Consider the following 16,429-nt stretch of genomic DNA (forward strand, 5'->3'; position numbering starts at 1 on the left):
CCCGATTGCCCTGCTGAAGTGCCAATCGGAGTAATAAGGTGTTAATAAGAGTTCACAGCTGCCGCTAAGCCCTAGATTAGTAATGGGAGGTGAATATGAGATTACACCCTTTACTAATCTGTAAGTGAAAAGAAGAACACAAACACTGAAAAAATCCTTTATTTGAAATAAAATGCAAAAAAAACCCACACCCTCTTTCACCCCTTTATTAATCCCCAAAGCACCCAGTTCCGACGTAATTCACGCCCACTATGATTTTGGCTCTGCTACATCTGATGTAACAGCATGCGGGCAAAAAACATGACTGCCTGCTGTGAGCTTGAGGTCGAGACTGAGCTCTGCAATGAGAGGTGATGTCATTCAGTTTTTTTTTGCCGTTACAGCTGGAGGTTCTTATTGTCCTACACTTATGATTGCAAGTAACCTGACCTCAGGTGATGAACTGAGTGACCTCATCACTGTGGCTCAGTATCTACCTGAAGCTCATATCAGGTGGTCATGTTCTACACCCGCGCGCTGTGTCTTCAGTAATATAGCAGAGCTGCAATCATCATGGCACCTCGTGTGGATTACTTCAGACCTGGTGTTTTGGGGGTTAATAAAGGAGTGAAAGACGGTGTGTGTTTTTGCATTTCATTTCAAGTAAAGAATTTTTTTCGGTGTTTGTGTTTATTTCTTTTCACTTACAGATTAGTAACGGGGGTCTCATAGATACTTTTAATTACAAAGCTAGGGCTTAGTAGCAGCTGTGAGCTGTTATTAAATCCTTTTTACTCCGATTGCCACTGCGCCAGGACAATTGGGATGAGCCCAGTTAACTTCCAACATTGTTGCCAATGTTAGGGGGACTGCACGCCATTTTTTAAAATTATTTATTTAAATACTTTTTTTTTAAAAAAAAGCCGCATGTGGTCCCTTTTTATTTTGACACAGCCAAGATAACCTGCATGGTTGAGGGCTGCAGCCTGTAGCTGTATGCTTTATCATGGCTGGGTATCATAATATGGGGGGACCCTATGCCAATTTTTGTATTTATTTTTACACCAATCTAGAGGCATATAGCACCTCTGATTGGTTGAAGTCACATACGCTATCACACAGGTTGGGAGCGCTGTCTGACTGCAATTAATCAGACACAGGGACTGCCGGGTTTGCGGGGGAAGCAGTGCATATGCATGAAGATAATGAGCGGTACCGGAAGTAGCGCAGAGACCAGTGAAGCACTTGCTTTGTTCTTGTTTTCTTTCTTTTTTTTTTTTTCTTACCAGGGTGGCCAGACCCAGATCGTTATCCAAAGTTGCCTGAGAACTCCGGGCCCGGAGTTGGTGTTTGGGTTCTATTGAACCCATGCGGATCACTACTCACCCATCATTACTCAACACACACAAAAACAAGCCTTCGCCCAGCTCCATGAGCAGAAAAATAAAAAGGCTATAAGTCTCCGAAAATGGCAAGAGAGACAGAATATTTTCTTTGAGGAGTTCAAAATTTGTTTTAACTTCTGAGTTTAAAAAAAAAAAAAACCTTAAAAGTTTGGTATCACTCTAAATGTAGTGACCTGGAGAATCATATTGTCAAGTCACTATTATAACCCAGAAAACAATAGTGGGATTGCAGGTTTTTTTTACCCCCAATATTTTGCCTCATTTTTTTTCATGTTTTTAAGTACAATATTATTTGGTAAAGTGAATGGAACATTCAAAACCGCAATCCACAAAAAATAACTCTCACATGGCTATGCTGATGGAAAAGTAGAAAAGATATAGCACTTAAAAAAAACATGAGGAAAATACAAAGTGCAAAATAAAAAATTGTCGTGTTTTAAAGGGGTTAAAAATAAAGCAGAAATAGAGAAACGCTACATTATAAGTAAAGGCAGACTTCACATACTGGCTTGGTTGCAGAGCCAGTAATTTTATCCTCAGTCTATTAGATGTGGTTACATTTCTGAAATTATGTTGGTGTTTACAGCAAATCAAACATAAGTAATACTAATAAAACATCTACTCATAATGAGGAAAATATGCAACGTTACTGTGAGCCTCATTCTTTTTAAACAATTTTAATGGTTTGTTTCATCTGCTTTGTACATCCCATCAACAGTAGTACATTGTGCTAAGTGGCTGGTAGCTTAGACATAGCTGGAAGGCTCTGCTGACATCATGTTCGGGCACTGTATTTGGCAGGAACCCTTGAGGCATGTGATCAAACATATGCTCCAAAAATCTGCATCTCCAAGGCTGTACAGTTGACTATGCCAGTGTCCTCTATTTGGCATATGTTCGGCTAATAGATGACACATAAGACATGCTGTGCACCAAGAGCACTTCCTGACCCCACACATACTAGTGGCCAAACATGATGTGAACATGGGTTACAGGATGATTTGGAACAATTAAATATAGGTCATCATAAAGAACAGACTTACAATGCAAAGAGAAAAGGTTAGATTCGATATCTAACTGCCCAAAACACAACATTGTCTTCTGACGTGAGGCCTCTATCAGAGATGAGCAAACCTGAAATGTAAAGTTCAGTACTCGTACTGAACATGGACTTTACCAAAAAAACAGTGTCTGAGTTTGGAGTTTGGGTGCTTTACACATGCTGACCACTCGCTCAAGCATCGCTGTGCTCACCTACATTCGGTGTTCAGTCCAGTGGGAGCCGCTTGCAGTGTTTGAAGCGCTCACACTGGGGGTAACAAGAGCATGATTAGATGTAGTGTGCATCCCTCCCAAAACAAAAAAATGGAAAAAGCCTGCCCACCCCCACCCCGAAGTGTTCTGTTTATGACTGGCTGCATGTGGGCGAAGACCCAACTGCCCAACCAGTGACTTGCATTGGGGTTCAGGACCCAAACCGAATTTTATCTAAATTCCTGCTAAACCCGCCAAACTTCCACAGGTTTACTCATCTCTAGCCTCTATAAATTTTTATTCTATTCTCTCCCCATATAGAGACTTATTACATACTAGAAGGTGGCCCGATTCTACGCATCGGGTATTCTAGAATTTACGTATTGTGTAGTTAATGTATGATTTTTGTTATATATATATATATAGATGTTGTTGTCTGTAGTTACCAAGTGTTTGTGTAGGGCGCTGTACATGTTCTGGGTGTTGTCTGCGTGTAGCGGGGGGTGAGAGCGGTGTTGTATGTGTGTTGCGTTGTTTGTGGAGCGCTGTGTGTCTGTAGCGTTGTGTGTGTGTGTGTGTGTTGCGCGGTTTGTGTGGGTGTGGTGTGTTTTGGGGGGAGGTATGTTTTGTGCAATGTGTGTGTGTTGCGTGGTATGTGCGTATATTTATGTATGCCGCGGTGTTTGTGTGTTGGGTGTTGTGTGTGTGCAGCGTTGTCTGTGTGTGTGGGTGTCTGTGTAGGGCGGTGTTTGTGGTTCCCAGTGTGAGTGTGGTGTGTGTGTGTGTGTGTTGGGGGGAGGTGCGCACCCCCCATCGTGCCATCCGCCATGCTGCGCACTCTCAAACGTGCTCCATCCGCCATGCTACGCACTCCCAAACGTGCTCCATCAAGCCATGCTGCGCACTACCAAACGTGGTCCATCCGCCATGCTGCGCACTCCCAAATGTGCTCCATCCGCCATGCTGCGCACTCCCAAACGTGCTCCATCCGCCATGCTGCGCACTCCCAAACGTGCTCCATCCGCCATGCTGCGCACTCCCAAACGTGCTCCATCCGCCATGCTGCGCACTCCCAAACGTGGTCCATCCGCCATGCTGCGCACTCCCCATCGTGCTCCATCCCCCATGCTGCACCAGCATCAGCCTCTCTCCTCCCAGCATCAGCCTCTCTCCTCCCAGCATCAGCCTCTCTCCTCCCAGCATCAGCCTCTCTCCTACGAGCATCAGCCTCTCTGTCCCCAGCATCAGCCTCTCTGTCCCTAGCATCAGCCTCTCTCCTCCCAGCCTCAGCCTCCCCCAGCATTAGCCTCTCTTCTCTCAGCCTCCCCCCTCCCAGCCTCCCTCAGCATCAGCCTCCCCCTCCCAGCCTCCCCCAGCATCAGCCTCTCGCCTCCCAGCCTTCCCCATCATCAGCCTCTCTCCTCCTAGCATCAGCCTCTCTCCTCCCAGCCTCCTCCAGCATCAGCCTCTCTCCTCCCAGCCTCCCCCAGCATCAGCCTCCCCCTCCCAGCCTTCCCCAGGATCAGCCTCTCTACTCCCAGACTCCCTCCTCCCAGCCTCCCCCAGCATCAGCCTCCCCCTCCCAGCCTCTCTCCTCCCAGCCTCCCCCAGCATCAGCCTCTCTCCTCTCAGTCTCCCCCAGCATCATCCTACACCCTCCCAGCCTCCCCCAGCATCAGCCTACCCCAGCATCAGCTTACACTCTCCCAGCCTCCCCCAGCATCAGCCTCTCTCCTCCAAACCACCCCCAGCATCAGCCTCTCTCCTCTCAGTCTCCCCCAGCATCATCCTACACCCTCCCAGCCTACCCCAGCATCAGCCTACCCCAGCATCAGCCTCTCTCCTCCCAGCCTCCCCCAGCATCAGCCTCCCCCTCCCAGCCTTCCCCAGGATCAGCCTCTCTCCTCCCAGCCTCCCCCAGCACGCCGTGCTCCTCTGCCGACACTCACAGATCCGATCGTATACACTCACACACACACACTCACACATCAGAACACACTCACACACATCCGATCGCATACACTCACACACACACGATCGCATACACTCACACACATCCGATCGCATACACTCACACACACACTGACAATATCGCACATACGCGCTCACACTCACAACATCCGGAGATACCACATGCTTCTGGCCATGTGATCCTCCGGCAGGTCCTGGAAGGTCACTCCACAGTATCGCCGCCGAGAAGCAAGCGATATCCCAGGATGTTGTGAGTGTGTGGATGCGATGTGATGTGTGTGTGAGAGTGAGTGTGATCTGACGTGTGTGTATGTATGTGTGTGTGTGTGTGTGTGTGTGTGTATGTTCCGCTGCTGCAGGACCTTGATGCGCTGGTAACTATGCTACCATGGTTACCAGCGTATCCCGTCCCCCGCTCGCACGGGAGCCCACACCAGCATACGGCGGCAACCCCAGCAATGCGAGGGTATGTGTCGGCTGGGCTGGCGGCGTACGCTGATGTGGGCTCCCGGGGGTACAGTGCTCACCTGGGAGTCGTGGCTCCGTGTCGGTTCGGGGAATGCGTGCGGGGGCGGGGCCAGAGCGAGCGTGCATTGCGTGAGGGGGGCGGGGCGTGGCCGAGTTGCCAATGCGTGCAGGGTGCCGGGGCGAGAGTCCAATCCGTGTGGGGGGCGGAGCCTGGGCGAGCGGCCGGCCAATCCGTGTGCGGGTGGAGCCTGGGCGAGCGGACAATCCGTGCGGGGGGCGGGGCCATGGTGAACCCAGCGGCCAATCAGCTTTGTGTCACCGTAAGGACACAATTTTGGAGCAAGACAGACAGACAGACAGACAGACAGAATAAGGCAATTATATATATAGATAGACACAGTACACCCATTAACACCCACATCTCTCCACCAGTAACTTTATAACTGCCAGGTGCAAAGTTCCCTCAGTGACAGCTGCAAAGCCCCATAAGTATTATGCACCTAATCACTTACCTACTCCCTGCAATTGTGCTGCACATGATACCTACCATGCAAAAAATACAAATGAGAAGCAAGATGGTGGTGGCTGGTGCATAAAGTTAAATATGATGGTTTCAGTGTCCTTATATGGGGCCACATGAGTGCTGCTGGTGTCAGGGAGGTACATTTCATTGATAGTATCATGAATTGACACATGAACTGCTCTATATTGAAAGAGAAGATTCTGCCATCACTCCGTGCCTTTGGTAGACGTGCACTTTTCCAACATCAAAATAATCCAAGACACACATCTGTTGCATTTCTGAAGAACAGAGTGAAAGAGATTAACTGACCAAGTATGTCTCCTGATCTGAACCCAAGCGAAACACCTACAGGAATCCTGAAGACAAAACTTGAGCATAACTTTCTATCCAGCATCCAGGCTCTAATAGAGGTCGCTCTTGAAATATGTAAAAAGTCAGATGTTGCAATATATTGCCAACTGATTCATTCCATGCATAAAAGATTTGTTGTGGTCCATAAAAATTATGGAGGTCACACAAAATACTATGTGTAGTACTTTTTGATGTAAGGTGTATTTTATGGATTAAACAATTGTTCTAAGAAACAGTTTTATCAAAATTTAGGAAATTGTTCTTGTATTCAATGCAACATTGATTAAAATCTTAATTGTTCAAAGGGGTGTACTCAGTTATTTAGCTAAATAAACTCTTTAGGAGTTTGTTTCAATTACATCATGTCACAATTTTTATCAGCTTTTCATTGCAGATTCTATCCTTCCTTGAACAGAACAATCTCTAGCTCCTTAATACTCAAAAAATTTTCTCTAATCTGAAGACATAATTTCCTTCAAACCATTCACATTCTTAAAAAAATAACTTAATTCTTTAAAAATTGCTCATACACTTCCATTTCCATAAATCATTCTTTATCCATATCCATACAACATTTAGGGCGGCGTCACACTCTTACGATATATCGGGCGATATGTCATCGTATTCCGTGACGCACATCCGGCATCATTTGACATATCGTAGCGTGTGACAGCTACGAGCGACTGTTAACAAGCAAAAATATTCACCTTATCATTGCTCGTTGACACGTCGCTCATTTTCATAAAATCGTTCCTCCTTCTGCGCGCCGGTTGTTCATCGTTCCCGAGGCAGCACACGTCGCTTCGTGTGACACCTCGGGAACGACGAACTGCAGCTTACCTGCGGCCGCCGGCAATGCGGAAGGAAGGAGGTGGGCTGGATGTTACGTCCCGCTCATCTCCGCCCCTCCGCTTCTATTGGGCGGCCGCTGTGTGACGTCGCTGTGATGCCAAACGTCCCTCCCCCTTCAGGAAGAGGATGTTCGCCGCCCACAGCGAGGTCGTTCGGGAGGTAAGTACGTGTGACGGGGGTTAACAACTTACTGACACGGGCAACAAATTGCCCGTGACGCACAAACGATGGGGGCGGGTGCGATCGCTCATGCCAACGCCCGATATATCATCCCGTGTAACGCCGCCCTAAGGCTGCATTCACAGGTTGTGGGCCTCAATTGCAGTAAAACATTTTTCCGCAAACTCTAAAAATCACAACAAGATAATCTGTTTTTGCTTTAATTGAGAGAAGCAAAAAAAAAAAAACCATTATGCAACTGCACCATGTGAATGCAGCCTAACTGTTGACTTTAATGATTCAATTTTGTCATCAACATTCTGTACTGAACAGTTAGAGAGGGCCAACCACCAAGATTTTCATATATAAATTAAAGTCAGTGCTATACTGGCACTATCATGCTGATTCTAAACATACCTTTAGTTGTGAGAACAGATGTATACTTTCTGGAATACAGGCAAGTAAAGTTTGTAAAATGCGCTGGTATTTGATGATAGGTGCAACGGAATATCTAATAGGTGGGTCGGGTTTTGCTAGTTATTCCTGCCCCTGTCTGCCTACCTGTGTCTGTAATTACTGGGGGCGGAAGGAGGGAGGACAGGGGGAGGAAGGACGGGAAGGCAGACAGGAGTGGGAATAACTAGCAAAACCCGACCCACCTATTAGATATTCAGTTGCACCTCTTATCAAAAAACAGTACACTTCACAAACTTTACTTGCCTGTATTTCAGAAAGTATACATCCGATCTCACAACTAAACGTTTGTTTAGTTTCAGCATGATAGCGCCAGTATAGCACTGACTTTAGTTTATATATGAAAATCCTGGTGGTTGGTCCTCTTTAAGCCATACATTCTGTCAGCACAGAACGATCATTAACACATTCATTCTGTGCTCGTAGGATAATCATTCTAAAATCAGCACGTCCCCTGCTTACACAACTTAAAAACCATCACACCTAAAAAACGACTGTTCATATTCTGTATGTCTGCAGCTTCCAGTACCTCTGCTGCCTATCTGTGGTCTCCAGTATATCTCCTATCTGCCTGCGGCATCCAGTACCTCTGCCACCAGCCTCTTGTCTGCTTCCAGCACCATTACTACCCATTTCCCACGTGTCTCTCCTGCCTGTTGCACCAATGCCCATGTGCACACCTGGACTTTTGGCTTGAAGGATCCACCTCAACAGGTGAGCCAGACAATTATATTTACTTCGAGAATTGATCTATGCAAAGTTTGTTGGAATAACAGTGGCCATTTAAGGTTACTATCAGTCCTGATTTTAAACAAGTTTGTAAACTGATGCTTCTCCTCTGCTGCTATTATTAATAACTCATGGCATTGTATTGATGTGTGGGTGCCTTGTGACGTGTGAATGTCTTCTTTTTTATGTGGTTTAGAATAATACAGATATATTTTGTATTTTTCTTGATGTAATGGTGCACTACAAGTTTTTTTTTATAAAATCTAAAAAATAACTTTATAGCTGATTGTTTTTTTACTTTTTATCTGCGCATCTCTCTTTTATGGCACGTACATTTTACCCATAATAAATAACATGACACCACAAAAGAGAAAAACAGACGTTCACAGTTTATAAGTCAGTGTTAAGATTCTGCGTTCCCATCAGTTGTAAGATTTACTGCAGAACAAGCGTCCGTAATACACATATGACTAGTGAATGATGAATGCACACGACTCGCTGTTTTATAATTGTTTTCTCAAATGTTAAAAATAAAATGAAATATGTATGTGTGCGGACTCCAAAAAAATGCACAATATATTTCTCATGAATACATGTGATTTAGGGCTTGGAATGACATAGATATCCTAACAGCAGGTAAAGACAGTTTAATGCATTAACGTTTCTTAGGAGATATATGAGTAGTGACTGATGGTCTATCCAGTCTATGGAATGAGGCAGCACTTAGGAATGTAAATCGGTGGAAGTCAACCATTCCAGGTGTCTATGACAGAAAGGAGGACAAGTTAATTACTCTACCTCTTCTCCCTTTGGTATTTCCTTGACCGTGTGTAGGTTCAGGCGTGTTCCTTCAAACACAATCACACAGTTTGGACCACAACTGTGGTTTAAAAGGGACATGCTGAAATAGGAAACATTAAAGACAAAGTTACTTATACATACTTAAAAATCTTTGGTGCCCAAAATTTAACTAACTAATATTGTGGGTGGAAATAGGATAAGACTGCTGAATGGCCACTGCTTACAGATAAGATATCACAGAGTTCTTAAAAGCAATCTGTCTAACCTAACTCCTCTTCAAAAGCAATCTGTCAGCAGGTTCTTGCTATGTAAGCTTAAGCCAGCATACAGCAAGGGTTAACACATACAGTTGAGGCATGCCCTTTTTGTCACAGTCCAATTTTTTGTTTAGTTGGTATTTTCAGTACAGGACTAGAAACTCAGATGCTACACACCCTCTGCTGTGATTGGGACCTCATTGTTAATGTACAATCTCTATTTGGAGCCTGGTGTGAGTGGGGACAGCTCCCTGGGCTCAGCTACATGACTAAACCTAAAAATTCAGATTGTGACAGAACAGCTGCAGCCAGCAAGCTAAGTGATAGATTGTTGGATTCAGGATCACTTTGCTTACATCATGCTGCTCTCAAATGAGGTAGCAAAAACTTGCTGATAGATTCCCTTTAAAGCCTCATGAACATGATCATATGATAACCCCATCTATATATATAATTGCCTTATTCTGTCTGTCTGTCTGTCTGTCTATCTGTCTGTCTATCTGTCTGTCTATCTGTCTGTCTGTCATGCTCCGAAATTGTGTCCTTACGGTGACACAAAGCTGATTGGCCGCTGGGCTCGCCATGCCCCCCCCCACACGGATTGGCCTCTCGCCCCGGCTCTCTGCAGGCCCCGCCCCCCTCACGCAATGCACGCTCGCTCTGGCCCAACTGACACGGAGCCGCGACTCCCAGGTGAGTACACACACACACATCAGATCACACTCACTCTCACACTCACTCTCACACATCACATCCACACACTCACAACATCCTGGGATATCGCTTGCTTCTACACCGGCTCCGTCAGGATCCCAGCAGCGCCACACATAACCTTGCGATGCTGGCATCTTGACGGAGGCTGTGAAAGCTGGTAACCATTATACACATCGGGTAACTAAGGTCCCTTAGTTACCCGATGTGTATCATAGTTACCAGTGTACACCGGCTCACACTCACTCTCATACACACCTCACACACACATCACATCGCATCCACACATCAAGGTCCTGCAGCGGCGGAAAATACAGACACATAACAGCACACACACACACATACACACACACACACATACACACACACAAATCAGATCACACTCACTCTCACACACACATCGCATCCACATACTCACAACATCCTGGGATATCGCTTGCTTCTCGGCGGCGATACTGTGCTGTTGTGAGCTTCCAGGACCTGCGGGAGGATCACATGGCCAGAAGCATGTGATATCCCCGGATGTTGTGAGTATAAGCGCGTATGTGCGATATCGTCAGTCTCTGTGTGTGTGAGTGTATGCGATCGGGTGTGTGTGAGTGGATGCGATCGGGTGTGTGTGAGTGGATGCGATCGGGTGTGTGTGAGTGGATGCGATCGGGTGTGTGAGTGTCGGCAGAGGAGCACGGCGTGCTGGAGGAGGCTGGGAGCAGAGAGGCTGATCATGGGGAAGGCTGGGAGGAGAGAGGCTGATGCTGGGGGAGGCTGGGAGGGGGAGGCTGGGACGAGGGAGGCTGATGCTGGTGGAGGCTGATGCTTGGGGAGGCTGATGCTGGGGGAGGCTGGAAGGAGAGAGGCTAATGCTGGTGGAGGCTGATGCTTGGGGAGGCTGATGCTGGGGGAGACTGGGAGGGGAAGGCTGATGCTGAGGGAGGCTGGGAGGAAGGAGGCTGGGAGGAGAGAGGCTGATCCTGGGGAAGGCTGGGAAGGGGAGGCTGATGCTGCGGGAGGCTGGAAGGAGAGAGGCTGATGCTGGTGGAGGCTGATGCATGGGGAGGCTGATGCTGGGGGAGACTGGGAGCGGAAGGCTGATGCTGAGGGAGGCTGGGAGGGGGAGGCTGGGAGGAAGGAGGCTGGGAGGAGAGAGGCTGATCCTGGGGAAGGCTGGGAAGGGGAGGCTGATGCTGAGGGAAGCTGGAAGGAGAGAGGCTGATGCTGGGGGAGGCTGGAAGGAGAGAGGCTGAGGCTGGGAGGAGAGAGGCTGATGCTGGGGAAGGCTGATGCTGAGGGAGGCTGGGAGGGGAAAGCTGATGCTCGGGAAGGCTGGGAGGACGGAGGATGGGAGGAGAGAGGCTGATCCTGGGGAAGGCTGGGAGAGGGAGGCTGATGCTGAGGGAGGCTGGAAGGAGAGAGGCTGATGCTGGGGGAGGCTGGAAGGAGAGAGGCTGATGCTGGTGGAGGCTGATGCTTGGGGAGGCTGATGCTGGGGGAGACTGGGAGCGGAAGGCTGATGCTGAGGGAGGCTGGGAGGAAGGAGGCTGGGAGGAGAGAGGCTGATCCTGGGGAAGGCTGGGAAGGGGAGGCTGATGCTGCGGGAGGCTGGAAGGAGAGAGGCTGATGCTGGTGGAGGCTGATGCATGGGGAGGCTGATGCTGGGGGAGACTGGGAGCGGAAGGCTGATGCTGAGGGAGGCTGGGAGGGGGAGGCTGGGAGGAAGGAGGCTGGGAGGAGAGAGGCTGATCCTGGGGAAGGCTGGGAAGGGGAGGCTGATGCTGAGGGAAGCTGGAAGGAGAGAGGCTGATGCTGGGGGAGGCTGGAAGGAGAGAGGCTGAGGCTGGGAGGAGAGAGGCTGATGCTGGGGAAGGCTGATGCTGAGGGAGGCTGGGAGGGGAAAGCTGATGCTCGGGAAGGCTGGGAGGACGGAGGATGGGAGGAGAGAGGCTGATCCTGGGGAAGGCTGGGAGAGGGAGGCTGATGCTGGCGGAGGCTGATGCTGGGGGAGGCTGGAAGGAGAGAGGCTGATGCTGGTGGAGGCTGATGCTTGGGGAGGCTGGGAGAGGGAGGCTGATGCTGAGGGAGGCTGGGAGGAGGGAGGCTGGGAGAGGTAGGCTGAGAGAAGAGAGGCTGATGCACACACACACACACACGCGCGCGCACTGCACAACACACCACACACACACACACACACACTGGGAACCACAAACAACTGCCCTACACAGACACCCACACACACAGACAACGCTGCACACACACAACACCCAACACACAAACACCGCGGCACACACAAATATACGCACATACCGCACAACACACACATTGCACAAAACATACCTCCCCCCAAAACACACCACACACACACAAACCGCGCAACACACACACACAACGCTACAGACACACAGCGCTCCACAAACAACGCAACACACGCAACACACATACAACACCGCTCTCACCCCCCGTCACACCCAGACAACACCCAGAACATGTACAGCGCCCTACACAAACACTTGGTAACTACACACAACAACATCTCTATATATATATATAACAAAAATCATACATGAACTACACAATACGTAAATTCTAGAATACCCGATGCGTAGAATCGGGCCACCTTCTAGTTTTAAATAAAGGCCTAATTTGACAGTACTTCTTTATGCCTCCAACTTAATAATGCTCAATGGAATACTATTTTACAGAGGAGTTTTCTAAAATGACTGTTTCTAGAAGTGAATGGGTATAATGAACAAATCAGAAAAGTTTCAAGAAAACTACAAAGTCATGCTTTTCAGTTTCTTCACTTTCCCCCTTCTGGCAGCAGCCAGTTTTGGGATTCCTAACCAAGTCCCATTTTTCAAGTTTGTTTGTATTTTTGTATTCGCTTATATAACGCCAACATATTCCACAGCGCTTTAAAGATATTGTCATCGCTGTTCATGTCCATACAATCATGGCTCACAATCTAAATTTCCTACCAGTATGTATTGAGAGTGAGGGACCAAACTCATGCAAACATTTGGAGAACTTTCAAATGCCTTGTAACTGTTTGAATTCAGCACCGCAAAGCATTGAGCCACTGTGCTGTCAAAAACGGACATGTGATTCTGACTGATTTAGACATTTCTTCAACAATAATATTTTCTATTTTATGTGGTAGATTTAAGTCCATTATTTATAAAAAAAATATGGAATTTTCTAAAGAAAAAAAATATAAAAAAAAACTTATCAATATTCAACCTTTTCATTTTTAAATTTAAAACAGATAGTGATATTATGCAAAATAGTTCCATAATATGAACAATTCAAAATGCATATAACATGTTCCAATTGATTACTATTTACATAACATATACACCTTAATATATATGAAAGAGTAGAGTAATCATGTGTTACCCTGTGTCTCATACTGTTTAAATATGATTCCAAGGATACAAAATCATATTTAGCAATTCCCCTTTCTGCAGTTGGATATATACTTGGATCAATGTTGAACTATGACCTCAGAGATACTATTCCCTGCAATCTCCCTCTGAAGCTGTACCTATACCATACTACTAGATCTATTCAATTTTACCTCACAAGTATAAAAAGTTCGCTATATTGGAGAGACACCTATACCAATATATATAATTTTCATAGCCTATGTTGAATTTAATATTCAACATATTTTTATTTCAATATATGAAATCACATCTTATGCTTACATTTAATACTTATGAAATACTTATTTAAACATATATAAGGTACATGTGATGGTATAGGGATGGGTGTACTTGCAGATACCCAGGATCGGTGGGTGCAAAAAGGTTTAAAAAAAAAAAAAAAACTGATTCGGGCCAGGAAATAATCCCAGATATCTGGCCAGATGCCAGTCCCCATATAAGTCTATGAGGACCCAAATTAGGAGCTTAAAAATGGTGTTAGAAGGAAAAGGGGGAGTGGAGCAGGCACTTTATACTTACCAGTCTCCACACTGCTCTAATGCTATTTCTGGGGCTGCTCATTAATCTCATGCATATGCACTGCTTCACCTGCTCACTTGCAGTTCACAGTGTCTCTTTCAATCAGAGACACTGTCTATGTGTGTCTATATTGCTATAAAAATAAATTAAAAAATTGGCGTAGGGTCCCCATTATTATGATACCCAGCACAGATAAAGCATACAACTACAGCATGCAGCCCCCAGCCATGCATTTATCTTGGCTGTGCATCAAAATAAGAGGGACCGCATGCATTTTTAAAAAATGATTACCCCAATTACGATACCCAGCCATGATATAGCTGACCGCTGGGGGCTGGTATTCTCAGGCTGGAGAACCCATGCTTATTTTGCCCCCCAGCCTAAAAATAGCAGCCCACAGCTGCCCAGGTTTGTCACAATCAGATGCGACAATCCTGGAACTTTACTCTGCTCATCCAGATTGCCCTGGTGTGGTGGCAATCGGGGTAATAAGGGGGTTAATAAAAGCTCAGTTGCCACTAAGCCCTAGATTAATAATGGGAGACATCTATGAGACCCCCCATTACTAATCTGTAGTGAAAATAAATAAACAAAAACATTAGAAAAAATCCTCTGAAATTTGAAATAAAATATAAAAAACACCCTTTTTTATCTTTTTATTAACCCCCAAAACAATCAGGTCTGACGTATTCCACACAAGCTCCCACGATGATTCTTGCTCTGGTACATTACTGAAGGCACAGGGCACGGGCATAGGACATGACCGCCCGCTGTGAGCTTCAGGCAGAGACTGAGCTGCAGCAATAAGCAGTGATGTCACTCAGGTTACTGTATTTGTGGTCACAGCTGGCGGTTCCAATGGTTCTCCACCTGCGACCGTAGGTAGCTTAGCCTCAGGACCTCATGGAACTGAGTGAGGTCACTGAGTTCACAGACCTGCATCTCCTGATTGAAAGCCATGGGTTTTTTTTGCCAAGAGATGCAGATTTGGATCTGAAATGTCTACACCATGTTACTGCACCCAATCTACACCTCCTGGAAAAAAATGCATCAACATGTGGTTTTGCAAGGAGGTATAGATTGGGTGCAGGGTTATGGTGTAAAAATGTCAGCACCAAATCTGCATCTATTGGGAAAAATGCACAAAAACGGTTTTGACGCCATTTCGGTTTTCTGCCAGAATGTGTAAATTTGGTGCTGGAATGTCTGCACCAGATTTCAGCACCAAATTTACACCACCTATACACAGCCAAGATAAGCTCATGGCTGGGGGCTGCAGCCTGTTGCTATATGATTTATCTGTGCTGGGTATCACAATATGGGGGGACCCTACGCAAATATTTTTATTTATTTTTACAGCAATATAGACACACACAGTAGGCATCTCTGATTGAAAGCAGTCAGACACGCTGTCACACAGAGTGTAGGCACGTCTGATTGCAACCAGAGACGCGGGGGACTGCAGGTTGGCGGGGGAAGCAGTTCATATACATGAGGTTTATGAGTGGCCCCAGCAGAAGTAGTATGAGCGGCCCAGAAGCAGTATACAGCTGTGCGAGAGACTCGGCAAGTATAACACGCCTGATTTCCCTTTTTTTTTCTTTATCTTTTTCTTTATTTTCCTGCTGGACCCGGATTATTACCCAGAGTTCCCACAGAACTTCGAGCCTGGGGTCAGTGTTTGGGTACTTTTAAACCTGTGCGGATCTGGACTTTTACCTTCTGGGTCCGCCCATCACTATTTGCAACATGTCATTTCCCTGGTTATGAATTATTTCTATCTATTTACTTCATGTTATGGGAATGAAAGTAATTTTACTGCTTGTGAGAAATTCCGGATCTGCCGCTGACTGAGAATGACGCATGGAGCCTCGTTCTGAGAATGTTCTCAAAACTAAGCACCATAGGAATTGATGGGCGTCATGGGACATTACACTATTGGATTATATTGGAAACTCCAGGATTCCTTTTTAATTAATCAATTGGTGAACGAGGGAGTGTGGAGGAGTCTTGCCGGGTTAGTAATGGGGATGTTTGATAGACACCTATCCCTAGACTTGATGCCAGCTGAGAATTCATAGCTGACACTAACCTAAAAAGTATTACCCCAATTGCCACAGCACTAAGGCAAATAGGGAAAAGTCGGACAAAGCCCCAGAATTGGTGCATCTAATGGATGTGCCCCTTCTGGGGCAGCTGCGGACTGCTATTTTTAGGCTGGGAAGGATCAACTAACCATGGGCCTTCCCAGCCTGATATTACCAGCCTCTAGCTGTCTACTTTACCTTAGCTGACAATTAAAAATAGGTGGTACCACACGCCTTTTTAAAAATATTTAAATAAATCATTTTAAACAACACCGTGGGATCCCCTCTATATTTGATAACCAGCCAAGGTAAAAGCAAGGTCTGCAACTCACAGTTGTCTGCTTTACCTGCACTGGTTATCAAAAATGGGGGATACCTCACATCATTTTTTTTTGCATTTATTCCCTATCTACATTTGTTGAAGAGCAAATCATCCATTTTGCTTCCT

At 46.4% G+C, this 16,429-nt stretch overlaps 1 protein-coding gene across 6 annotated transcripts in view; it reads right to left on the reverse strand.

Annotated features, from left to right (window-relative positions):
* SMYD3 (SET and MYND domain containing 3) overlaps positions 1 to 16,429 on the reverse strand; it is a 1,114,514-nt gene that overhangs the window by 456,179 nt on the left and 641,906 nt on the right. For all 6 annotated transcript variants that reach the window (XM_075339604.1, XM_075339603.1, XM_075339607.1 and 3 more), the window contains one exon: positions 8,965 to 9,067. In XM_075339604.1, coding sequence (XP_075195719.1) covers positions 8,965 to 9,067 — 103 coding nt within the window. The remainder of the gene's footprint in view (positions 1 to 8,964; positions 9,068 to 16,429) is intronic.

The sequence above is a fragment of the Anomaloglossus baeobatrachus genome, chromosome 3 (genome assembly GCF_048569485.1).
Source record: "Anomaloglossus baeobatrachus isolate aAnoBae1 chromosome 3, aAnoBae1.hap1, whole genome shotgun sequence".
Taxonomy (NCBI): domain Eukaryota; kingdom Metazoa; phylum Chordata; class Amphibia; order Anura; family Aromobatidae; genus Anomaloglossus; species Anomaloglossus baeobatrachus.